This window comes from Podarcis filfolensis, assembly GCF_964270895.1.
Source record: "Podarcis filfolensis genome assembly, chromosome: 3".
In the NCBI taxonomy this organism is placed as follows: domain Eukaryota; kingdom Metazoa; phylum Chordata; class Lepidosauria; order Squamata; family Lacertidae; genus Podarcis; species Podarcis filfolensis.
In genome coordinates, this window is record NC_139606.1 from 33102805 (window position 1) to 33129314 (window position 26510).

General features: G+C 41.1%; 1 protein-coding gene across 2 annotated transcripts; it reads right to left on the minus strand.

The window, feature by feature from the left end:
* Window positions 1–1101: 1101 nt before the first annotated feature.
* On the minus strand, window positions 1102–26383 carry CILK1 (ciliogenesis associated kinase 1). Of its 2 annotated transcripts, none has more exons than XM_083607286.1 (14): window positions 26110–26383; window positions 19966–20232; window positions 17309–17363; window positions 16838–16959; window positions 15757–15836; window positions 13723–13855; window positions 12194–12365; window positions 11148–11315; window positions 9378–9680; window positions 8257–8444; window positions 7987–8129; window positions 7092–7220; window positions 6087–6212; window positions 1102–4143 (listed from the first exon to the last, which is right to left on the minus strand). In XM_083607286.1, exons 2-14 carry the CDS (start codon window positions 20064–20066, stop codon window positions 3989–3991), a joined length of 1875 nt encoding a protein of 624 aa, XP_083463412.1. In that variant the 5' UTR covers window positions 20067–20232; window positions 26110–26383; the 3' UTR covers window positions 1102–3988. The 2 variants fall into 2 exon arrangements, with proteins under 2 accessions (XP_083463412.1, XP_083463411.1); XM_083607285.1 differs by lacking the exon at window positions 26110–26383 and adding an exon at window positions 24350–25118.
* Window positions 26384–26510: the final 127 nt, after the last annotated feature.

Consider the following 26510-nt stretch of genomic DNA (forward strand, 5'->3'; position numbering starts at 1 on the left):
GTGTTTTTACTAAAGTGTTCCTTGGCTGTAGTGATCCACAAACTGTGCTAGAGTCACCATGTGAGTAGAGTGGAGCTATTCAACACTGATACATTATTGACTAATCACCACAAATATTAACCAATAACCGGTTTTATAAACCTCAACAACTTTATAAGCCAGTGTAGTGCTATTGAATGTAGGAAACTGTACGTTTACTCTTCAAGCAGGTTTAGGATTGCAGCCTTAATCACTTGAAGAAAAACAAATTTAAGGAGGTCGAGGTGCCCATTCATTTAAGTGCAGAAGATTTAAAACAAACCCGTAGTACAGAAATGGAACAGGTGAGTGTATCTTACTTCAGAATTAAGTGTCTTTCACGCTCTTCGCACCCACCAGCTACTCTACAGCATGCAAGACAAATGGTTCAAACATGAAGAGGCGTCACAAACATTGCTAAGTGAAAACATTTAACATGTGGCATATTTGGCAGAGATGTTGCTTTTGGTCAGATCTCGGGGTAAGATATCGCTTGTGGTTTTTATCATTTTTTGTGACACAAACCAAGGAGAAGTGGAAATAAGGCCATTTTATTGCTCTCCAGGGAATTATGTTGTCAATTCAAATTATAAGCGTAAGAATTCATGAAAATGTACTTCAAGCAGAGGTGCTCCATATGAATTCAGTGACAGTTGTGTCACTGTAAACTGCTCCAGACTTCTCTGTTAAACTTGCAGTACAATGTTATATGTGCTTACTCAGAAGTAAGATCCACTGAATTGGACCAGTGGTCCTTACTACCAGGTAATTTTGTACAGGACTGCAGAGTTAAGCAATCAGACAATAGTAAAGGTAAAGGGACCCCTGACTGTTAGGTCCAGTCGCGGACGACTCTGGGGTTGCAGTGCTCATTTCTGGACTATTATCAATCATGATTCTTACATTGCAATCCTTTACATGCCTGAACATCCTATACATGTACTGAACTGAAAAGGACTTTCAGGTAAGAGAGCCAACAGGATTACAGCCTAAGCAGTTATTGAAAAGTAAGTGCCGGTGGGGTTCGCTCCTTAGTAACTGTGGTGAGAACTGCAGCTTAATAAGGAAAACATATTAGCAAAATTAAATATAAGCTAAACCATTTAATAATTAGTAACTCTAGTGTCCTCCTTTAAAAAAAAGTTCTAAATGAAATAATCCTCCATTAAATACTGGCAATTTTGCTTTCCATTGCAGGGGACCCTCCACATATTTTTCTAAACAGTATAAAAGCAAAAGTATGTTTCTGTTTGTCCCAGTCCCTGAAGCAGGAACCAAAGAATATACAAATACCACAACAGAGGATTTACAAATACCATGTCAGTAGTAAATTGATTTAACAGGTTATAGTTATCTCATTGATAAATGAATTTTAAAAATTGCGTTGTCACTGCAGAATTAAAAATTGGTCAAATTTATCTCCTTCCAAATTCATCTGTCTCATATAGCAGCCACCGAGGACTGCAATGAAACAGAGCAAGGCTTTGTGTAGGCTCTGATAAGAAAGTATAACGACTTCTTGGTCCATTTTGTGCTTTACTACAAATAGGAAATACTGGTCAAATATAGCTCATGTACAGGAGAGAGGGAAATAGCTGCTAGTCTTGTGTTTCCATGGTTGCAGAAACCAAAACTACGTACGAACTTTCCCTCAATAACAAAGGGAATAGGGGAAATGAAACAGCTGGTGGGATAACCCCCAAATGCTGTTATTTTGGGGTAGGGAGATAGCAACTGTTCAGCTGAAGGCAAGTGATGAGTTCATATCCTATTACCTTCTGGAGAAAAAAAATGCTGATTTTCCAAAAGTTATGGAGTTGGGATGTTGCCTGTGACAGGTTAGAGCAGAGGTAGGCAACCTGGGAATGCATGTTACACCATCACTGACCACTGGCCATGCTGGCAGGGGTTGATGGGAAGTGGAGTCCTGCCACATCTGAAGGTCTCACATCCATGCATTAAAGAACAATGCAGCTGTTACGCTTTTTTAAAAAACTGACAACACCTTTGTTGCCATCCTAGCTGTTTGATTGCCAACTCCACCCTATGTTTTCTGTGAGAGAATCATCCACAGCTCTGCTTTCAATTTCCCTCTGCATTTCTGTTATCTGCCCACCTCTTTCGCTGGCTGTGTGGAAATGCTTGAAGCAGAATTGTTTGTATTTTAGTGAAGGAGTGGCCAGACACCACAATGCAAAAAGAAATGGGACTTTCCTTCGGCTTGTCAGCCGATCATCGGAATGGGAAGGTGTTGACACACAATTTTAGCATGCCTACTTGCATCTCCTGCCCTCATGGATGACGGAGAAGGTGCAATGGCAGAATATGGCTCAAGACACAGCGTGATTCCTACCACAGACTGGAAACAAAGACGTAGAAAAGATGCTCATTCTATACTCAAAAACTGCCTAGACAGAAACACCCATCTACTGGCTTTGGGTAATTATTTCTCCCTGAGAAAGAGCCTTTTCTGTGAGCTGAGATCTTAATCCCCATTCCTCCCACCTCAATTTAAAAAATGATGTATCATTTCAGCTGAACACTTGCCAAGCAGGGCAGTCTCCTTAAAACCTTTTCAACTCTTTGTTTTCATTTAAAAACAATGCATAGGTTTGAATCTGCCATTTTCTATACCATGTTCTGCTGTATAGCTTCAATCTTTAAAATTCTGGCTTACTGACATCTGCTAAAATCTGGCCATTCTAGAACGGCTGGAACTCGATCCTAAAATTACAGTATATAAATATGCATGTCAACTCATTTCTTAATGTAAACCTCAAATTATATAAAGGATAAATTTTGTCAACCCTGTAAAAGAAGTCGCTAAACTGCGTTTCCAAAAAGGCAAGCCATAAAAATGAAATGTAGGCTGTGTGGAATATAAAATTTTTTTTTAACTTTGCTGCTGGTATTTATCTTAATACTCCATTTATATTACTCTACGAACCAGCTTTGTCATATTTAATATTGCTTTAAATATTATCCAAGGGCCTTGCTACTCTTGCAACCCATATTGCTTCCCACTGACGGATGACTCCATCTGTAGATGGTTTAGTTTGCATTGTGGAAAGAGGCTAGAATGAAGAAGCTTGTGGTCAAGTTAATTTCCTGCTGTCACAAGTCTTTCCCTTTTCCAGTTTACATAGTCAGCAGTGAGAAGCTTATCCTGGACCAAACCAATATGAGCTGTATGTAGGGAACAAATGAACACTGAAAAAATAGGCTGGATCTTTTCACCTGCCAAATTCATGTTTTATATGCAAGGATTTGGTTTTTCAGGTTTGTTCAGAACATACAAAACTCTTATCTGCAGCCTGAAGGAAAAGCTTTACTATCCTATCTTGCTGATCAACTAGCTGTAACAATTCTCAGTCACATGAAGAACAAGGAGTTCATGCCCCAGTTGTTTTTATGATTTACTACAGCTAAGACGAGACCAGTAACACGACTGTGGCTGCTGAATTATGAAGCTGAAAGGCGGCTCTGGATACTAAGCTTAACAGGTTATTTTTCCAACATACCAGGTTGAAAATTTAACTTTATAAAGTATTTGGTAAATGCCCTTATGTCTACCTGAACCATATTTATATTAAATACTGCTTCAATCTGCTACATTTATTCACTTATATAAAAAGGCCAAAAAAAGGAAAAATAGTTTTCTTTTAAAAAGTTACAAGTTCATCATATAAAAATGCCAAATAAAGCAAGGGACCCACAATACTAAACCTGATATACAAATGTGTATTGGTTCTATGAAAATAATTGCCCAATCACATAATAAAAATGATAGAAAAAAGGTCCAAGATTTGCTTTCAAATACATACAACTAAAAATAAACCCTCTTCGACGGTCTTGAAATTTCTTGGTCATACAAAAAAACGATCGACAGAATTGCCAGCGTATAAAATACTGCTGGAGACAGTCTTATCATTGGTCACTGTTCGTGGAACGTATACTGCAGCTCAAGAGTTCAATGGTGAGCGCCATATTTTGAAGACCAGTCAATTCGTCCATGGACTGGTTGAACTGGAGGTGGGTGGGGCAGCAGCCCTGGTGTGCTTTTCATAGGTATGTTAAACGACGGCCTCCCTATATGAGGTCTGACAGACTTCAGAGAAGTGTATTCTACAAAGGAAAAAGAGAGGAAGTGTGAAAGGAGAGAACGGATCAGGGGTTAAATTCAGATACAGAATCTGGTGACTTTGACCAAAGGATCCTTAGAGAATTTCAAATGGGAGGGGTGATTCAGAGCTCCTGTGCTCCCTTGCTCTGAGAAGTTAGGAGGCTGTCCAGAGTAGTGTGAGAGATGTGGAGAATCAAGAAAAAATTGTGATTGCAGAAGGCTCCACTTGACCCTTCCATTAACGGAAAGCTTTTCTGGATCCAAACCATTATCACCAAATCTGAATCTGAATGAATACAGTGGTACCTTGGTTTACAAACTTAATCCATTCCGGAAGTCCGTTCTTAAACCAAAGCATTCTTAAACCAAGGCGTGCTTTCCCGCAGCAGCGGGGGACTCAATTTACAAATAGAACACACTCAACAGGAAGCGAAACATGCTCTGCTTTCAAGGCAAAGTTCACAAACCAAACACCTACTTGTGGGTTTGCAGCGTTCTTAATCCAAGTTGTTCATAAACTAAGCTGTTCTTAAACCAAGGTACCACTGTACACCAATTTGATAAGCAGAACTATTCTTTTTTTAAAAAAATAATATACTTTAACTAGCACGCAGAATCCAATCCACAACTTTCTATGCAGATGCTTTTAAACTATCTTAGTTGAATGCTTCTGAAGAAGTCAACTAAGATACTGTAAGACCTGCTCTCTCACTTCACATATGAAAAATAAAACAGGACAAAGAGTTGCCTCACTGGAATAATAAGTTACGGTGTTTTTGAGCTACTGCTCTAGGTTCTGTCAAGGGCCAAAGAAAGGAGTATTTTAGGTTGTTTTTTTACTGAAATGGCTTATTTTCTGCTACCACTAGTTGTGGGTAGGAACACAGAGCTTTGAGATGCCCTCAATTCCCTGCTTACATTGTTGAATCCTAAAGTTTAACCAAGTACTGTCCGTGCTAGAGGTAGCCAACATGGTGCCCTCTAGATTTTATTGGACTTCAGCTCCCATCTGCCCTAACCAGCATGGTCAATTATCAAGGATGATGGGAGTTATAGTCCAACATTGTTGCCATCACAAGGTCTAGAAATATGATTGCCAGGGGAAATAATAATAATAATAATAATAATAATAATAATAATAATAATAATAATAATAAAAAAGCCAAAATCCTTAGGACACTGAATTCTTGTGTGAGAGGTATACAACTGCAGAACAAACAGGGTCTGTAGTCCTAGAGGAAATTCAGTCTGCTGGTATTCGGACAAACAGTGGCTCTTTTGTATCAGCCATTTCAACTACTGAAACAAGATTAGATTTGCAATATTAGCAACTACAGGCCCTGTTCCTCGGTTGCCATGGAACTTCCCCTACATCTGATCTCCCCTGCAGCTTTCTGTATATTCTCAAAATCGGCTCCAGAGTGTTGGAGGACTTTCTGGAGCATATTTTTTTGTGGGGGGGAAGCAGGAAGAGAAGAGGAAGGGGAAGTCCCAGTGTGTGAGTACAACTCCATGTATCTGACTGGGTACTGCAAAACAAAACATGGGAAGCATCCCAGAAAGCATGCCTATCTTTCTGGAGTTACTCTTTAATTCACAGTGGGAAAGCTGGTTCAACAATTGCCCCTCTTGCGCTTTGTATGCACACCATACATTTAAAGCATGACCCCAAAGAAGCATTGGGAACTGTAGTTTACCCTTCACAAAGCTACAATTCCCAGCAGCCTTCCCAAACTTCAGTTCCCAGCATTTTTGGGATATGTGTGTGTGTGCGCGCTTTCAATGTTGGGTGTGCATGCAGCCATGGTCATACGAACAAGATAAACGCTGAAGCCAAGGCAGGTGCAGACTGCAGATAGTCACAGATGAAGCGCCCTCATTTTGCAGTGCAATAGCATTCTTGCTGTGCTCCCCAGCACCATTTTCAGAAACAGAAAGAGCTTACGAGATGGGTCTGAAGACGATGCATCAATAATCGGCGCTAACTGAACCCTCTGGCCAGCAGAGCCAACTTCTTTCTTCAGAAATGAAGGGATGTAAGCACCCCTTAGCCCACTGGCTCCTGTGTTGCCTGAAAGAAAATCGGAGGTCAATGCAGTAGGCCAGTACAAAATTTCACAAACAACCACAAACAACCTTTATTTTTTCCTTAAAAAAATTAATCCAGTTATTTTCATTCATACATATATATATATGTATATATATATATATATATTCCAGTTAATAATCCAGCCAATGCTTAATCCAGTTATTGTCTTAAAGTCCCACCCCATGTGATGTGATAGCTTCCTTTTCTGTGATAAGATGGTACTGTCACCAGAAAGAGTTGAAACTGCGCCAGCACTGCGCCACACTTCTCCTTGTCCTGTGCATAGAGTCCAAGTGGCTTTCTGCTTGACCCACACTTTCTAGGCACAGGTCCCAGCAGTTTCCATCTTGCCCTGCTCCAGGGAAAACCCACTGCTTAGTGCTAAATCAGAGCAAATGTCAATCCAGAGAAAACCTGGATTGCCATTTGCTCTCACTGAGCACTAAAGAGCGGTTTTCCCCAGGGGAAAGCAGTGGGAAGTGTGGATGAGCCCTAAGTGTCTGAATTGATTCTTCAGAGACTTTTATCTTTGAAAAAAAATCTGATATTTTATGTATATGATGTCATGATCTTCAGTGTAAAACCAGCAGGAATTTACTTTAATTTATGCAGAAGTATTAGGGAAGAAATGTCACTCAACTCAGCGGGACTTACTTCCAAGTAAATGTGCATGGATCAAAGCTGTGAATAAACTTAGGATCACAGCCACTTTACCCTGTTTTGTCTGTCTTATGCAGTAAATACCCAGCAGCCAAGGATGTCAATACATCAAACACTGGATCACTATCACAAAATGCAGTCAGCAAACAGGTCAAAGTAGGTAGAACTAAAAAAGAAGAAGACAATTTTTCTTTTCCTTACTGGAGTTCAGCCTGGTGATCCCTCCTGCCACCACCGATGTCTTTCCAGGTAAATTAGAACTGGGCCATGGATTGGACGGGATGGAATCTTTGCTTGAACTGGAGACTAAATTATTTCTTGTGCTTATTCCTAGAATAAGAAGTAAGACGCTGTAAAAATGCAGCAGGAATACATTTATTTATATACATATCTCGCTCGTCAGTTGCCCATTGATGACAAGCGCTTTGGGGTTGTATTATACCTTGCTTTTGTATGTTAATTTCATAGATATTCCACACAATTAGGTTAAACATGCCTAAATGTGAAGGGCATTAGATTGTGGTTGCTGTCCACGTAGAATGTAAGCTGAGCATGTTCTAGTGAGAGACCAGAAAAGAACCAGCTGCAATACATGATGGGTTTGGATATTGGGAAACTCGGGGACAAACCTATGCCAGGCAATGAAACTCAGTATATGGCCTTGAGCAATTCACTAAGCCACAGTTCAGCTTACTTCACAGGACTGTTTGAAGCTAAAACACAAATAAAACGCGCTCTGAGCAACTTACAGGAAGGATGGTATACAAATGTAACATTATTTTACAACCAATCATAAACTCGAGACAGTTTGATCAACACCTAATCAACAGTCAGTAATAAAATAGTTTCCTAAACATTTTTTTGTTGCTAAATATAAAGTTTGCAAAAATGCATTTTGTAGCAAATTTAAGGGAAATGGCTTAATGAAAACAAAACATATCTACTGGGATGTAAATCCCACTGAAGTCCCTGTAAGTGTGGTTAGGATTGCAGCTAATAAGCAGTAGGACGTCTGGGACTAGAGGTTACTCACTCACGTCAAAAGTGAGTTATCATATTTTACGAAGCGTCATAGTAAATATTTATTTTTACTAACCAGGTAAATACCTAGAATGTTTCAAGTAATGTTGTTTGGCTGCAGAAACTTGCAACGTTGGTGTGTCCTGCCGAAGATAGGAAGGGGCGCTGTTTCCAGTTCCTAAGCAAGCTGATGGCTTGAGATCCAGGATACTTTCAAATCTGAAACCAAAATCAACCAGCCATGTTTATACTGCAGGATACAGCAGTATGTATGATACAGTAGTATAGAAATACTTTTTCTATACTTCTTATGGAAAAATAAAGGAAAATAAGGCCAGTAACTTGCCTACAAAGAGCTTCATCACTCTGCCCTTTGTTTTTAAGCTCCTTTCTGGCAAGTGAAGAGTTAACACCTCCATCTTCCAGGTTTTCCCAATCCTCAGAGTCTTTTAGTGTCCCGGGAATGTGACCCCATCTACGACGGTTCTTTGGTTTAAGTTCCCCATTTGTCTTCTCTGTCCCTATGTCTGCTTTCTGACATTGCGGGAGGAAAATAAGAAAACAGAAAAGCATGTGAAGATCAGAACTGCGGTATGAGCAAAATAAATATTGGAAGTGCTTCCGGTGGGCAGAGAATGGGCCTTTGGCAACAGGGCTGTGATTTTACTGCCAAAATCTGGTCTCACTGGCCACCACTCACTTTCATTTTCTCTTCTACGGTTTCTGCCAAATAAATAAATCCCCATTACAGTCGTACCTTGGAAGTCGAACGGAATCTGTTCTGGAAGTCTGTTCAACTTCCAAAACATTTGGAAATCACAGTGTGGCTTCTGATTGGCTGCAGGAAGCTCCTGCAGCCAATTGAAAGCCATGGAAGCCCATGGCTTACTGCCTCACCATGGGCAGGAGAGACATAACTGCCTGCTCAGAGCAAGGTGTAGCATGTATCTTGAGAAGTTGGGTCTGCACACGTCATCCAAATGGGGAGACCTCCAACTTCACTTGATGGTTGTACCATACTTCCTCCCCAAGAAGATCATGTATAACCATCAGTACCCAGATGTTCAAATGAGTAGAAGTTTGGATCCTTCCTAACAGGCATATTTCAATAAACATTCCCCATGTATCAGTAGAGCCAAGGTCTGCCCCACCTGCCTGCTCTACACTAAGGAACTCTTGATTTCCAATTCACTGGAGACCAAGTCAAGAGTTCCCAAGACTAACGCAGAATAGATGGGAGAGGCTGCGGCATTCATGTAACATTATGTAGCCTCTGTGTTGAGAGCAACTGTGGAAAGATCAGCTCAACACGAACAAGCTCCTAGCATCCAGAAACAAAAAAGAAAAGTAGAAATCTGTTTTTGCATTTGCACTTAAAATCACACAGCCAATCCTATTTAAAATACAAGAGTGAGATAATGTCCACATTTTAGAAAGGCAGACATCTCATCCAAGACTGTGTCTTACCTGCTGAGGAATCCTATTGTGAATTTCTGGCAAAGCCACCTGGCTAGGCTTGTCTTCTCTTAAATGGTCACTCACGGTGGTGTCTGTTTTGTAGGGGTATATCAGGGAGTGGGAGGGCTGGTTCTGCTGGAATGGTCTGAAGGAAAGGCGAACTTGTGCTTTAGGAGGAGGCTGTGCTGGTGGAATTGGTTTCATGTGGACTTGTGCTTTATCAGGAAGGTCTCTCTGTTGCTTTCCCAGCTCCTGAGTAGAGCGAGAGGTGCCCAGTAATTGGCCAACCTGGAAGTAAGGATATCGAAGAGCCTAAAAGTCAAGGGAGAGAAATTTTTTAAACAAGGAGAGTCAAGCAAGCAGAAACAGGCAGTTTCTCAGTCCCAATATCTAGGGCTCTGTGCATGCCACAATACCACCTAAGGGCAAGGAAGACCCAAAATATGATAGCACATGCAAAATTCAACTTTCTAGTAGTTGCTGCTTTCATTTTTTATAAAAGTAGGTTTCTTAGTGCTACAAATATATGCCTGTTGAAATCTTAGAAGGCAAAGGGGTGGGTCTTCCATGTTTTGTAACCCTCCTTATCCCCCTCCACGTCAAAACCATAATTATGCAAAAATGAAAAGCAACTCATCCATGCCACAAACAATTTTGCAGTTTGCATAATGTGTTTTATCTGCACAATTTACAAATCATAGGCAAAATCTGGAATGTCTGGGTGCAAAATTTTAATTTTTAAAATTTTTTATGGTGTTGTGCACAACCCTCCCCACACAGGCTGTATGCCCAGAGACTTCTCTCTGGCATTACTCATCTGTTGGACTACCTCTTTACCATGGCATTTGACACCTGAGATACAGTGGTACCTCGCAAGACGAATGCCTCGCAAGACGAAAAACTTGCAAGACGAAAGAGTTTTTCGTTTTTTGAGTTGCTTCGCAAGACGATTTTCCCTATGGGCTTGCTTCACAAGACGAAAACGTCTTGCGAGTTTCTTTTCTTTTTTCTTAAAACCGCTTGAAGAGGTGCAGTTGCGACTGACCGTGCTTCGCAAGACGAAAAACCGCGCAAGACGAAAAGACTCGTGGAACGAATTCATTTCGTCTTGCGAGGCACCACTGTATATATTTTCAGGATACACGCTATTCCAGTGACTGCAATTTATTTTTAACAAAGTTTTTTAAATTGCTGTAACCTGCCCTAGGACCTTATGGTGAAGGGCAGGTAAGAAATCATAAACATAACAGACAACTTATTTCACTTTATTAGGGTCCTTTGATTAAACCAATCAGTAGTGAAAGTTAATCAATTAGGGCCAGACAGCCTTTATTCTCAAAGTGTGAGTTTTGTTCTCACTGCTTTATTTCCACTGAAAATGAATAAAGGATAGATAAAGCTGTCCGCCCTGTTGCAGTTTTTAAGAGATGCTGATGTGAACACAAATCCAATTCTATGCGCTCCTTTTCTGAATAGCAAGGATGGGAATGCATAGAAGAAACAAAGCGAGGTATAGAGTTAGAAACTGCAATAAGAAATAGAGAAAAGCAGAGCTGTGTCAGCAGTGGGTGAAGAGACTTGAGACTTCCCTGAATCAGAAAAATATTCCACTGAGTTGGGACTGGAGGTGGGAAATAGTGGTCAGAACCAACAGCCTGCAACACATGTTTTGAACCCACTCCTCCTTGTAACCTTTGAAAGTTCCTCTGTTCCTCTGAGAGAGTGAGCTGTCAGCAAGGCAGAGAGTTGTAAAGACATATCCATGAAAGAAGAGCAAACCTGGCTTGCCGTTGGCCGCTTTTTGGGGTCCCACTGCAACATGTCTCTCATGAGCTGTATTGACTCGCTGCTTGCATTAGGGATGAGGGTCTTCAGGTTGTTTGGGACGCACTGAGGCCAGCGGAAATTCATGGTGCCGGCAAGCTGGTAGCCTTCGGGCCAGTCATTCTGAAAAGGACGGAAGCATGCCTGGTCAGGAAATGAATACCTGTGTAGCTGGTGCAGCCTTGCCCAAGATGCCACCCTCATGCCCTCATAAGCAACATTTCCAACATTGCATAAAGGTCTGGCTGACTAATGAACTGATTCTGGGATAATTGAAGCAAGCGGATCAGCTCACACATTTGAAGGGGCAGGTAAGAGGCTGAAGTGATCCCAGAGAATCAAGAGCAAGTGAGAAGACCAGGGAGTCCTAACTCATGACTAGAAAGCTGGAGGGTGAAGTGAAGGCAATGACAGGGTAGAGTAAGCCAGTCCTAGGTTAGCTGATCACCGCCATATTTTGGCCAGGCCACTCAATAGGTAGACCGTTGTCAGGCATTTTGTTTCTGTTATTCTACTGCATTCATTGTACCTTTATTGTATCTTTCTTTCTCATATCAATATGCACTATATGCTTGTACACCATTTAAGCAATGTGTGTTCTCTTTCGCAGCACCAAGGCACAGTAATGTCAGCCAGTTTCTGGCATAGAATTCTTATGGACAGCAATTCAACAATAAAGAACTACTCCAAGCATATGCAGAATGCTCTCCTAAAGTTTGAGCGGTCACAGCTTCCTCTCACGCATGCTGAATTCCACTGGAATTAATTCCAAGGCAGCACATTTTTCTTCCCTTTGCTCCCCACCATCCCATACAATGTCTCCTTTTTAGTACAAGTTACTATTTTCTCTATCAAGACTGTATAAAACTGGAGACATCTTAGCAATCAGCTATCCAGTGTCAATAGCAGAAAAGAAGTTGAATAGTAGGGGGGAGGGGAGAACAGAACATATTCAGAGAGTTATACTCCTTCATGTGGACTGAAGACAGGCTCACAGTTACCTTTTTTGGCGTCCCCAGCACTTGGCAAATCTTGAAAATAGTATCAATTTCGCTAGCTCCTGGGAAGAGCGGCCGGAGTGTGTAAACCTCTGCCATGATACAACCAACAGCCCAGATATCAATGGGAGAACTATAGTTAGTGGATCTCAAAAGCACTTCAGGAGCTCTGTACCTGAAAGCCAAAAGCGAGGGGGAAACACAGCGGGGTTCATTTACAAAATATGCCAAGCAGAACCTTACACCAGACTAGTACATTTGCACTGGACAGCAATTGCAAAAGGTCCCTTTCTCTCTGCCAGCATGGAAACAAGAGCCTCTAAAATGTTTCCCAACCCAACCTCCCTCCCTGAGCGTCGCTCAAGGTAAGAAGCTGAAGCAATTTTATTCAAGGGTTGCTTGTCCTGTCTAGGGCTTAGATCTTCCCCAATATATCCTCTGTCTTGCAGGGATAATTAACCCTTGAAGTTCTAAACTATAATCAAAGTAGTGAGGTGCCGAGCAATTGTTATTTATTTTATTTGTAAATCACCTAACGCAGGACATTCTCTAGGCCAGAGCTTTCCAAACTGTGTGTTGCTGGCTGCAATGTGTAGGTGTGTCGCATACGGGTGGTGCTGTGATCTAAAACCCCATAGCCTCTTGGGCTTGCCAATTGGAAGGTTGGCAGTTTGAATCCGCACGACAGGCTGAGCTCTCGTTGCTTTGTCCCAGCCCCTGCGAACCTAGCAGTTTGAAAACATACCAGTGCAAGTAGATAAATAGGTATTGCTGTGGTGGGAAAGTAAACGGCGTTTCTGTGCACTCTGGTTCCAACACAGTGTTCAGTTGTGCCAGAAGCAGTTTAGTCATGCTGGCCACATGACCTGGAAAGCTGTCTATGGACAAACGCCGGCTCCCTCGGCCTGAAAAGCAAGATGAGCACCACATCCTATAGTCGCCTTTGGCTGGACTTAACTGTCCAGGGGTCCTTTACCTACCTTTTACCTTACCCCATGCTCTTCCCAGGGCTGGAAAGGGGTTAGTTTACCTCCGTCTTGCTAGTATAACTGAATTACTGTTGAGAATTGATGCACATCTAAAAAATGTGTCACCAACATGAAAACTTACAATCAAGTTTTAAAGCGTCCAAAATTGTTAGAAACCACTGCCATCAAAATGTGAGCAATAAAACCAGTAACTTAAAACTTGAAATACCAGCTTCCAGGAGTGTGGGTGAATTTATCAGTAATCCAAATTGGCAGTAACATAAAGCATTGAACTCAAATTCCATTGAATGCCTGGCTAAAGAGGAAAGTCTTAACCTGGCACTGAAAAGTTGTTAGTGTCAGACAGCTCTTAATTATTCCCAAAATCACAATCAGAGTGGAATAGAAGTAATCTTTAACACCACATACACAGCCATAGCCTACTCAGTGTAGACCCATTGACATTAATAGACTTAAATGAGTAGTGTTCATTAATTTCATTTGATCTACTCTGAGCATGAGTAACGTGAACACAGCTTAAGGCATATGAGCTCAAGTGTTTACCATCTTGTGGATACGTAATCTGTGTAGGGAGGTCTGGATCTGATTTCCCGTGCAAGGCCAAAGTCTGCTATCTTCACAAGTTCCGGTCCCATGCAAAGGAGGTTTTCAGGTTTCAAGTCCCTATGGAAAAACCCTGTAGTTATGAAAACAAACATTAGTCAGTCTGTTCTGCCGCCCACATTTTCATTTCATTGTGCATGTTTGCGTGGTTAGTTACTAGCAGGCTTGTCGACTGACCGGAAAAAAAAAATCTGGCTTTCCCACTCCTCTTCAAACAGTGGAAGAAAACTGCTGCGAGCAGTAGATGGAAGCTTTTTACGGCATGGAGATAAAGGGTGATAGTCAATGTTAATCATACACAGAGCAAACCCATTGAAATTGAGAAACTTAAATTGTTTTATTTCAGTGGGTCCACTCTGACTTATAGTTGGGGAATCACTCAAATGCTATAATTTGCTCATGTACACAGAGCAAAAGCAGTTAAAGGCATAGAATGTTGGAGCCGGGGCGGGGGATATAAAGATCTGGAAACCCTAATAATCAGTGGTTAATTTTGAGAAAGGGGTACTAAAGCTCAGGCGTGTTTGGATGGTCTGTTTCCTAACCCCAAAATGTGGCAGCTGGCAAAGGTGACTCAGTGTACTCTGCATATGCTATGAGGTTCTTTATTTTAGTATTACTTAATCTTCCAGGGCTGATTCCTGGCACAGCAAACAGAATCTGAGGTCAGGTCCCTGCTCAAAAGACCTCCTGCTAGAAATTCATTAATAAAGCATTAAAAACTCTTCCATGCCACAGGAAAGGGTCAAACCAAGTGGCACAGTCCAAAAAGAGCTATCAAGGCACACTTGAATTGCTTTACAATCTAGTTAACACAACAGCAATTAATTAGACAAAGCCATTCTATCAAATCATCCACTTCGTTTTCACTTTATGAAACTGTTTCATGTTTCTGAAACTGCAGTGCATTGGAAGTTACAAGGAATGAGTTTATTCAGGAAATAACAAGCCCTCACTCCGGTTACATAATATCTGACCCCATCTCCTTTCATTGCCGCCATTATAACACTTTATTAAGAGAAGTTGCCAAGAGAGTAAACTGAGCTATTATGAACCACAAAATGTTCTCCTCTAATACTGCTTTATATTTTGAGGTAAAGATCTGACCAGGTAAAATATCTTTTCTTTCTTTAAAAAATAAAAGTGTGAAAGGTAATAATTTCTCTTTCACACTCACTATCACTAAACATGAAGAAAACAACGATAATCACACTTAGCATTACTATTGTGCAAATGTTCAAGACATTTCAAATATATCAGTAAACCATGCAACTGTATTATTACTAACAGTACTAACAGTTGCATTTATCACTATACAAACAAAGGTCTCAAAGCGACTTAACAACACGATGCAATACAAGGTCAGTATTATTATTGCCAGAATTGCACAGAACTACTGTGGTCTGCGTTGGCTTCAGAGACAGCATCTGGCCACACAACTTTCTGTCTTCTTTTGCAGCAAAACAGTCTTGGCAGCTTTCCTTGAACCCTGTAGCTCCTGCCTGGGATGACATCCCATGATCAACCCATAATCCTCTAACAGGGGTTGGAGGTCAGTTTAACAATAGAACTTTTCATTCAAATAACCAGGCTTTACAGATACATTTTGTGCAGCTCAGTCTCGTTGCATGTTTACCCAAAGGCAAGTCCTGTTGACTTGAGTGGGGGCTACATCCCAACAGTAAGTATGTTTCCAGCTGCAGCCTTAATTAGGAATTGCAATAAATGGTATAATTCTACAATAAATATATTTTGTTTAACGAACATTAGCCTTTTTGGAACACACTGGAGAAGAGTGTGTTTTCAGCCTCACTCATACCACTCTCGACAAGTCATGTTTACCTTCCTGAACGCAAACAAAAAACCTTTAGTGCCTGCTCAAATATTTCTTAAGTATTTGTTAATATCACTTCCTACCATGCCATCAATACAGTCACAGATACTCATCCAATTTGGCCTTTAGTCAGGTCTTACCGTGTTTGTGTATGAATGCAAGTCCTTGAAGAATCTGATACATAATATTCCTGACAGTAGATTCGGGAAATAATTTGTTCCTGTAAGGTAAAAGTATAGGAGGGGGATTTATGTTCACACAAGGGAGTTATTAGCTGTACTTCTTTATTTACTGGAGATACAGTCGAAGGCTAGAATGGATACAGTTATACAAGCAGTAATAAGCATGCGTTTATATATCCCTTATTGGAGGAGGACGTTCTGGGTGCCACAGTGCACAGAGCAGGAGATTTGCAGGCAGAGGTGTTCTGCCCAAGAAGCAGGCATCCTCATTGCACCCATGGAAAGATCTGTGGTTCTTCCTCCACCACCGCTGCTGAAATGGCAGAGAAGGCAAAAAAGAGCATGCCAGGAGTGGCTATGGGTGGGCTCCACTGGATCTAATGGCCTCCCATTCCTCTAACACACTCCCGGTTTGAGGAGAAAAGTATGTCACACCTGGAACTAGCATATTTATTTTCTCTCCCACTGATAGCAATGGGAAGGGATTTTTGTTGTTGTTGCAGATTGCAATGCTGATGGGGAATCGGAAAAGGAAAAGTGACCCATCATTGCCTTCAGTCTTAATCAGATCTGGCACCTTGCCTGCCTTTGATTCGTCCTCCTGTTCCTCCCCCCTTTCGGATTGCTCTGCTCAAAATTCTACTTCACAGCGCCAAGAGGCTCTCAGAAGCAGCTTATAAAATATTCTCACAATAAAACCATTCAAGTCTAGGAGTACCAAAACAAAATTACATGCTATACATGTGGTGCCAGGATTATTCAGGCAGTGTTTCCTGTCCCCATCCTTGGTCCTTCCAGGCATTGTCACTGGATCATGGCCTACTTATCACCAGTTGCCAGTTAAGGACCTCCAAGACAAGAAAGTGGGAGCTGAGCAATCTCAGTTCAAAAACCTAAATATCATGCTTATAATGACTTGATGTGATTTCGCTACCATGAATTACGATTGCATAGTTATAGTGCTTGGTGAATAGTAGTTCATGGTTTTGGTTAGTTATACTGGATGGTGGGGGGTTTTTTTGGGTGGAAATCAACATACCTTTCTTTCATTAACTGATAAAGGTTCTCCTTCATGTATTCAAACACAAAGTACAGATTATCATTTTCTCTGATAACTTCTTTCAGTTTCACCACATTGGCATGGTTGAGTTTCTTCAAGGACTGGGAATGCAAGATAAGACAATTACAGACACTGTTGAAACAGGGCTTTAAGATAAGTGACAATGAACACTTGTCCCAGAAACATAAGTTGAGATACTGCTAAATTTAAGCGCCTGGCTGTTAAAAAGTTCTCAGACTCTTAGAGTCAGTTATGACCAATGTTCCTCTGGCCTTGTAAAGATGAATGCTGATAGTGGGCACATTGGCACAATCCGTTCTTCAGCCGAGAGGCACTCCAATTCCCCGGAGAAATGTGCAATGCTGCCCAAGACAGCATCTGACCAAGGACTTTCAACCACAGCTCTACCCGAAGCTGAAGGAATCCAGTGCAAATTTTGGATTTACGCACCTTAACTTCTCGAAGATTCATACATTCTTCCCAGGAGTAGAATTTCCTCTTCATCCTGTGAAGCACAAAGTAAGGAAGTCAGTATCACAATCTGATACTACTCATGTACTAGGTCCATGAAGGAATAAATGGAATCTCACAATACTCAGAGCTGTGCTTCTTTTATGGCTGGGATCCAACAACCAACCTAATTCTGCATGCCCAACAAGGTCTTTGGGCTTGTGCTTCTTGAACACTGCCACTGTCACATGGAAACACATTTACAATACTAAGAGGATTTTTAAAGCACATGTGGTGGTGGTGGGAGGAAAAAAACCCCCCACTGTGCACAGATCTAAATGGTAGCTCTTTGGCACTCCACCCAGTGGCGTAGCGTGGGTTGTCAGCACCCGGGGCAAGGCAAGTAATTTACGCCCCCTAACCCGGTAGGGGCAGAGAGCTGCGAGTGCGAGCGCGCCCCCCCAGATGTTGCGCCCAGTGCGGCCGACCCTCCTTGCACCCCCACGCTACGCCACTGACTCCACCCATATGCTAGGCCAGCACACATATTTTTTTTGTTTTTGTTTTATTAATTAATCTGTATTTTTGCTCCTTTTGGCTTTAAAGAGGTTTAAAAGTCATGCAAACCTCTGATAAGATCATTGAGGCACTCATGACTTGCAGAAGTAGAATTACGCAAAATGAGAACATGGTATTCTTCTTCGCATGTGATTTAGGTCAGCTTGCTGAATTTTAAAAAAAAGCACACAACCATATTTCTTAAAGTTTATTGTTGTCGATTTTCCCCCCCTAAATAAGCATTGTTTTATACCGCAATTTATATTGAGGTTTTCAGCATAAGGGGAAATCTTGAGGTCTTGGCTGTTTTATGTTCAGGGTAAAGGGTTTGATCTGATGATCCTGTCCATTCCACATTCTGGAGATCTGGAGATTTTGTCTAAAGTGTTTGTGTTTTCCTATATGATACTTCAATTCTATAACATGTATACAAATATACTGTACCATCTCCTCAGCATTGCCCACCACCAAATGCAAGCGATTGGGTAAATTCATTTAATACAAGCACAATGTTCTCCCTACCCACAGATTTCCACTTTTAGCTGGAAAATAAGCCAAACACCCTTTAGCACAGAGTCTGGGAACCTGTGCCACCCTCAATGTGGTTGGACTCCAGCATGACCAATGGTAAGGGATGGTGGTAATTCATCAACATCTTGAGGGTCACAGGTTTCCCACTGCTGCTCAATCAAAATGAGACTTGAAAGAACAGCATCTTATTCAAACAACCCTGTGAAATGATGATCAGGCAATCCTTATGGTGATGTAAGTGCCACATACTCCCAAAGCCATAAATATAACTGGGTCAGTAGCTCCTTCTCTCCCTCTAGCACAAGAAAAAAATATGGAATATTCTCTTTTTCTCAATGAAGAGAAAAAATCAGAACCTCTCTCTCTCTCTCTCTAGTAGAAAAATGCCAGAGAAATTGCTGATTTGTGCTGAAACAAGGCATTCTGGCAGCAGTTCAAAAAATATTTCAAAGCAAACCTCAACCTAAACTACGGCTGCTAAACATACTCTAACTATATGATGCCTTCTATTAGTTCATGTGCAGTTGTTGACAATCTTCTACCCTAAAACAAACCAAAAAATAGCTGGATTGTGGCTAACATTATATTTGGAACACGCCTGCAGTTCTAGTCATCTCTGCCCATCAAAACATGCATAGAGCCAGGACATTTTTTAAAAAGTACTTGTGATCCAACTAAAGCTGAGGATCAGGAAATTAAATAACATTTGGGCAAAAAGTATGTGGCAAAACACTGAAACTAGCTCAATGTGAAGACAAAGCTTCCTGCTTGCACAGTGCATTAATCTGCAGTGCATGAATTGTGGATGAATTTGATGGCAACCTTCCCAATACAAATGCATTGCTGCTATTTTTCTCCGGGCTATTAATTTGTTATTGTGGTTCTGAACAAGTACATTGTGAAATACTGCAAGCTGTACATAAACAATACATGCACAGACAACACATCCACATTGACATGGGAGTCAAAATCCCATCACAAGCCATCTGGTCAGCTGGACAGATGTGACTGTAACATACTGGTTGGTTACAGCCACGGCTTTCTATATTCTGTGCTAAATAAACTTGCACCTAGGCAACCAAATTCTGCGCTGAAAAGCTGAATGTGGATAATTGAACATATTTTGCACAAAATAGTCTGTAAATTTATCTTTTCCTATAATTTATTTTGTTGCAGTGAGATGTGAAGCTATTAAGGGTAGAGTAACTCCATCACAAAATTCCAGTAACTTCAGAGATTTCAACAGGCATGACCTAGCCACAAAAGGCTAGAAAGCAGAGATTCTCAAGAAGCTGCAGTTTAACTCAATACCAAGTCCTACAGGTCTGCTGAAGAGCAACAGACACAGATCCCTGGTTGTGGCCTATCAAACATGCTGATATCTGTACCGCATCACACTGCTTCGGACTCCCCCATCCAATGGATCAGGCCCAGTTTCAAAGCCAGCAAAGTTGGATTCCACAATCTTCAAACACGTTGTCAACTTGTAGTCACCTACTATTTAAGCTGCACGGTGTCTCCAAAGAGTTAATGCTGAAGTTGTACAACAACATACGTGAGCCTCTTACCTCTTAATGGCGATCAGCTCCCCTGATTCAATACTTCTTCCCAGGAGAACAGAACCGTAAGTCCCATCTCCCAGCTGTTTAATAGTTGTATATCTATTCATGATGGAGATCCTCCAGAATGCAAACTCATTTCAGTCCCTAGGATGCCGTTTTCCACAGCTGCATTTCCTCTCAGAGTGAAGTTTTTCCGGTGGCAGCACAAACACAAAGCATCTGGAACAGTGTGAATGTTGTCCGGGCTCATATTTTCAGGGATTGGCTTTGCGTCTGTAAAAATACAGGGAAATGCTAACCATTTTCCAAGCCCAAAATGTCTGGATATTCTCATTTCCCTGCAATGTGGCTCATAATCATTATCTGTGTTTTTCCTGGTCTGCCTGAAGACAGGGGATCAAATGAGGGTGTGGTGTGCTCTACTGATAAGATGGCTCACATGAACTACTTAATGCAATTTATACTAGCACCAGAAACTTACAAAATTATAGGCACAAAAATATGAACTGGAAGAATGAATTCAAGAGAAAGTTTGTTAATGACAAAGACATAGTCCTATCAATTCTGATAAAATAATGCACTTTAATTTATAATAATTTCTTATCGTCAAAATCATATTTAGATGGATAGACCAGACACATGCAAGACATAAATGGACAATGTTATCCCAGCATAACATAGACCAATGATTAATCTGATTCCAGAAGGTTTAGGATTATCAACAAGACCAGCTGCCCCTGTCTCAGATTCAGAAGAGAGATGAAAAAGAGACTCATTATTCCCTCTTGTCTACCATCTGTCAATCATTTTCTTTATGATTAGGTCAGCTTACTTACAGGAAGGCTAAATATAATCTTATCATATTCAAATGATACCTCCATAGTTGTTGTTGGTTTTTTTTATTAAAAAAAACAGTGCGGGGGGGGAGCACTTGGAAAATTCATGCACCACAGTGTTTGTTTTCCTGTAGCCACAAGGAACCCTATGTCAGCCTTCATTATTAAAAGATTAGCAATGGGTCGCTGACTCAGAGCACAGTAGATTTTCTTCTCAAACGTTTCGTAAGATGTTAATAAATTTTCAACATATTTATTTAGTTGCCACAATGAATATATTTTATTGAAGACAAACATTCATCACGGGTCAAAGATCACAAGCAAATAAATCTTTTAATATATATTTTTTAATCCGAGTATTTTTGTTCTCTGCTCTTCATCTTTAAGGAAGAAGCTCTTTTAAAAAACACCCCGCATTGTCATTTTTCTTTGGAAAGGAGCTTTTGTTATGAAACTGTGTGTTCAAAATGGTTCTTAACAGAGCTATCACTCACTGCTTTTTAATTCTGCTTTAGTTGATGAAACTGTGGAGCGTGGTCATTCGTTATGTGATGTTTGTGCCTAATTGTGTGATATGCTAAATTCATGGCCAGAGGCTACAGACTGACTCTCTGCACAGTTGGAACCATAAGCGGGAAGGAGGTAGGGAAGTGGTTTAAAGTGTCTGCTGCGTGATAAGTGACCATCTGATTCTATGTACAGAGAACAAAATTCATATCCTCCCTATGCTACCCAGGCGGGAATTCTTTTGGTCCAGCAATGCACACCTGGAGTTCTGCCACACACATGGATAGAGGGCCACACTACATATATATCACTTTGCACAGACATAGGACTCTTGGTAAGGTACATAGTTATCCCCTGGTCTTAATTATTTTTAATTTTCCAAGAAAGCTTTTGTCATTTTAATGTAATGGACCCTGCTTCAGAAATGTCAAATAGCATCTTGGCAAATGGAAATTAATCGTGTTAATGTCTAAAAGCACTCATTTTGAAAGCCGTAATGGAGACATTTTAGTATTTTAATTCTAACCCCACCCTGCAGCAAGAGCTGAGCATCAAGGTAGCAAGCAAAAGCAAAGTCAGTGGTAAGGATACAAAAGGAACGTTTCTTGTTTGGTGTATAACGTGAAAACATATAGGACTCAATCCTTGGTCCTAGGTTTATTGATTTTCATGAAAATAAGACCTATTGTTTAAATGAGGCTTCTGAGTCTAAGTGCTCAAAACGAGTGTAAAATTTCTGCAGGTTTCAATGGGATCTCAGCCAAACGATTCTGAAGTTAACTGGTTTGCAAATCTGAAAGTGAAAATGGCTACATAAGGTAAAAGGCAAAGGACCCCTGGACGGTTAAGCCCAGTCAAAGGCGACTATGGGGTGCAGTGCTCATCTCGCTTTCAGGCCAAAGGAGCCGACGTTTGTCCACAGACAGCTTTCCGGGTCGTGTGGCCAACATGACTAAACTGCTTCTGGTGGAAGAGGACACTAGGATGGAAGCCGGAGCACATGGAAGCACAATTTATTGTAATACTTTAAAAAATCTTAATAAATATCTTATGGAAGCACAATTTACCTTTCCGTCACAATGGTACCTATTTATCTACTTGCACTGGTATGCTTTCAAACTGCTAGGCTGGCAGAAGCTGGGACAGAGCAATATCACCACTGAGCAGATTTGAACCGCTGACCATCCGATTGGCAAGCCCAAGAGGCTCAGTGGTTTAGACCCCAGTGCCACCTGCATCCCTTGCTATATAGTATACTAGCAGTCTTGCATCCAACAGTTTTGAAACCAGAGGTTCAAAACAGCACAGTTTTGAAAAGTTCAGTCCACCAACATGCATGTCCAATTTTATCCAAACACAGGGGAAAGCCTGCTCCTTCATCTTAGGAACCATTATGCAAACCTTGGTTACAATAACTAAAGGTGTTCAAATGCATAGCGATCTGGTAAACAATCAGCATTCCAAAATATATAGTAGATAACCATGAGAAAGCTGAACTTTGCTGGCAATTCCCACAGTTAAGAGTCATGCAAATGAAAAACAAAACAAAGCGCTCAATCCCATTACAGACAATATGATTAATTTGCACTGGGGGGAAATCAAGAGAAATGCAGAAGGATACCTCCTGTTTGTTTTCAAGTGACTCCTACCTGAAAACTAAGTACATAAATGAAAGTGACCACAAAGCAAAACACAGTACTCATAATTACAAGATAGAAAGACAGATATAGGCAAAGAAGATGTTCTAGAGATATTCTTTAAAATAATGTTATTTGAGGTTACAGAGTCAGTTTTCCATAGTGAGTACAATGAGTTTCGTAGTGAAGAATGAATGGATGACATGGTCACATTCATGCCCCTTCCCTGTCCCCAAAGGGCCAACTGACACCATCTGCTCAGTAAGGAGGAAGCAGCATGTGAGGGAGGCAGGCAAAGGCAACATTAGCAGCCTGCTCCAACCAGACGGTCTCCTTCTCTTGCTTCTCCTCCCAATTGTACAGTAAATTGTAAACTACCTTAGGTGCCTTGGCAGAAAGGCAGCATATAAATGCAATGAATAAAACAAAAATCTCAGTATTCACAGCAACAGCTAAATGTGAGCAGTATATGGGCCATGATAATTCATTACAAACCAAAAAGGCCTTGTGTAACCCACCCTCTAGACCTCTCAGAGATCATGCTTGAAATATGCAAGGAAAAAATGCTATTTAAAGGTTTTGAATTGATGCTTTCCCCTACATTACCTAATTAATAGTGAATATCTATTAAACTAAGTAAATTTACAACTAAATATAATATGATTTATGTACTGTAAATAAAGAGACAGCTTCGTATATTTTATTTGGTTTTTACTAAACTTAGAATATCTTACAGATGATGCTGCCCAATATATAACTTTGCTGGTGACCTGTATTATTCAGATTATTTTTAAGAAACAAGTTTTTTTTTTTAAAAAAAAGAATTTATTATTATTTAATCTGTTCTTTAAGAGAAAATTAGTGATTACATTATATAGTTGTTGCTTTTAGATCAGTTTTTATTTTTTATCCACCGTTATCACAAAATAAGCATTTGTATTAAAATACTGCCAACAAATCACACTAAAAGGCTACAGAACGAACAAACAGAAACAAAAAACTATCAATGTCTCTACATCCTTTCCCACAGTAGATAATAGGCCGAATCAGAATATTCTTGCAAGCAGACAAGTTTTAGGCCTCTTCTTGAGATGTCAAAATAGTAGCAAAAGTCATCTTTTAACAATTCAAAATGTAAGCAACAAATGAAGTTTCTACTCTTATTTTACTCCTTGTCAGACATGGAGGGATGGCTAAGATCTCAGGAATTTGGGCAATAAACAATAACCTGAGGATTAACCTGATTTTACAAAGCCCCCAAAGCTGTCATGTCTGTGGGACTGACATACAAAATTTACATCAGTGCTCCAAAGGAAGTCTGTCAGCTTCACACGCACCCTTTCAGGAGAAGCAAGTCCTGCAATTGCTGGAAACAAGATTAAAAACTACAGTTGTATAGCCAGTACAAACCCTGCTAGTGGAAGCCGTAGATTCTTCCATCAGAAGGAAACCAGAGCAGAGGCAGACTCATCGCACTCAGATGGGCAAGGGGAAGCTTTCCGCCCACCAAGAGAAAAACATACTGTACACACACAAAAGGAAAACGCGGCCACTGAGCAGGGACAACCAAGAGCTTTCCCTGGTAAAAGCAACTCAGCAGCTCCCCCGTATGGCATTTAGTTAGGCAAACACAATTTTTGTCTTATTTCCTGGAAAAGCAGCAAGTTCAATGCATGCAAGCCTAAGATGAGCAAAGCTTGGCCCCTGGACATTTTTTCAAACATGCAGCAACAACTGGGAACGCTGAACTTGTCAATGTATCAGCCAACACAGCAGGCTTTGAGGGAACAGTGGTAGGATCGGTCAGCATTGCACAGGAAGGCTTGAGCTTTGATACATATCATTGTAGAAGCTAAGCACAACATAAACAGTGTTTGTTTATATATCACTATGCACAACACTGGTGCCATCAATGTGTATGACTTCTTCATAGAGCAAGGAAAGATGATAGGCCCATGCCCCAAAGAATAACCTGAAATTCAACACAGGAGAGGTAATAAAAATGAGGAAGATGAAGAACAAGGGATGAGCAGGTATTCAGTTCAGTCCTGTCTTGTTAGGAAGAGTACTTTAGGCCTAGTATCAGCAAAGGATGAAGGCTGGACAGTGCAATTCTATGCTTACTTGGAACTAAACCCCACTGCATCTAACCAGACATAATTATATTTAGCACTGCAGCCTAAGAGAGTTTTTTCCTTTTTAAACGAAACCTTATCATTTACTTGCCTGTACAGGAATTGTGACCGAATGCCATAGGATTGGGAAGATATAAATTTCGTTGTGGAAGACCCTACCTACAATGTTAAAAGGCCAAGGAAACAGCCACCTACACGATGGGTGGACAATCTAAACCTAACAACATTGCTTATGAGGATTGCAGGAAGCAAACAGCAGAAAGCGATGGGAAATAACTTGAGACGGAAACTGAAAGATGGATGCAAAACGCTTTTGTCAAGAGAGGGAGAAGTTCAGCTTATCAGTCTCTCCGTGAATGTAGTCCAAAAGCTAAAAAAAGAGAATATATATTTGGGTCTGTCTTCCCAGATGCTGTATCCAAATCTGTCACCTGCTCCTCATGCAGCCAGCCCGCTTTCCCCTTAGTTGCACCCAGTGCTTTTTTCTGGGGGGATGCATACCCCTAAACAGGGCTGAATTTAGGTTTGATGAGGCCCTAAGCTACTGAAGGTAATGGGGCCCTTTATATGTCCAGCTGTCCTTTGTCAACAACAAATTGTCACTGTTTTTTGTGTTGAATATATGCTATATGGTAATTTATGAACCTAATAGGTCCATACACAACACAAAACTTTTGCTGTATGTAGGATTTATTTCATTTGTTTTTTTATCTTATATTTTGGAAATGTACATCCAGTTTTCTTTTTCCTTTTAAGATTTTTGGGGGCCCCCAAGAGAATGGGGCCCTAAGCTATAGCTTGTTTAGCTTATATGTAAATCCGGCACGGCACCTTAAACATTTGGTGAATCCAAGTTTGGCCTCATTGAGCGGCAGTATTTCAACATGAGTAGGAAAATGAGAGTGCCCCTAAACATTTTTAGGGGGGGGAGCACTGGTTGCATCTCTAGAGAAAACGGGAGTAGCTCGGGTGGTGGGAAGGCAATTGGAGATGGGCCAACACTTGTCGCTTAGGCTGCCTCCTTTCGCCACTTACCAGTCAAGGAAGTGCTACCGAGGCCCGTGGGATTTGCTTGTGGGAAACCATGCTTAGGTCACGCACATTACTCAGTTTAAGGGGAGAGCCAAAGGCCTGAAACCACACAAAGTCCAGATGGTTGGTTTGGTTTACAACTTGACACCCCCCAACACCTCTATGTGCTTAAACGGCCCTCAGCTACCGCGAACTACAATCCCCATCGCACACCACGGAGCGGCGTTTCTGAAAGCCTCATCCCAGCCAATCACCGCCCAGCTGAATGCTTAAAGAACGCTTTCGCAGCTCCCGGCATACACTGCGCCGCCTACACTTCCCGGCAGGCAGCGCAGGGTAACGGAAGACCAAAAAAAAAACAACCGTTAGCGCATTGCCTTCTGGGTACAGTAGGTCCCTCCTCT

Bases quoted from the DNA above. Each gene is read 5' to 3' on its own strand.
- CILK1 (XM_083607286.1), bottom strand. From the start codon at position 20,066: ATGAATAGATATACAACTATTAAACAGCTGGGAGATGGGACTTACGGT. The intron at 17,364-19,965 runs GTAAGAGGCTCA...TGTGCTTCACAG, and splicing joins GAGCTGATCGCCATTAAGAG to GATGAAGAGGAAATTCTACT. The intron at 12,366-13,722 runs GTAAACACTTGA...TTTGGCTTTCAG, and splicing joins GATTACGTATCCACAAGATG to GTACAGAGCTCCTGAAGTGC.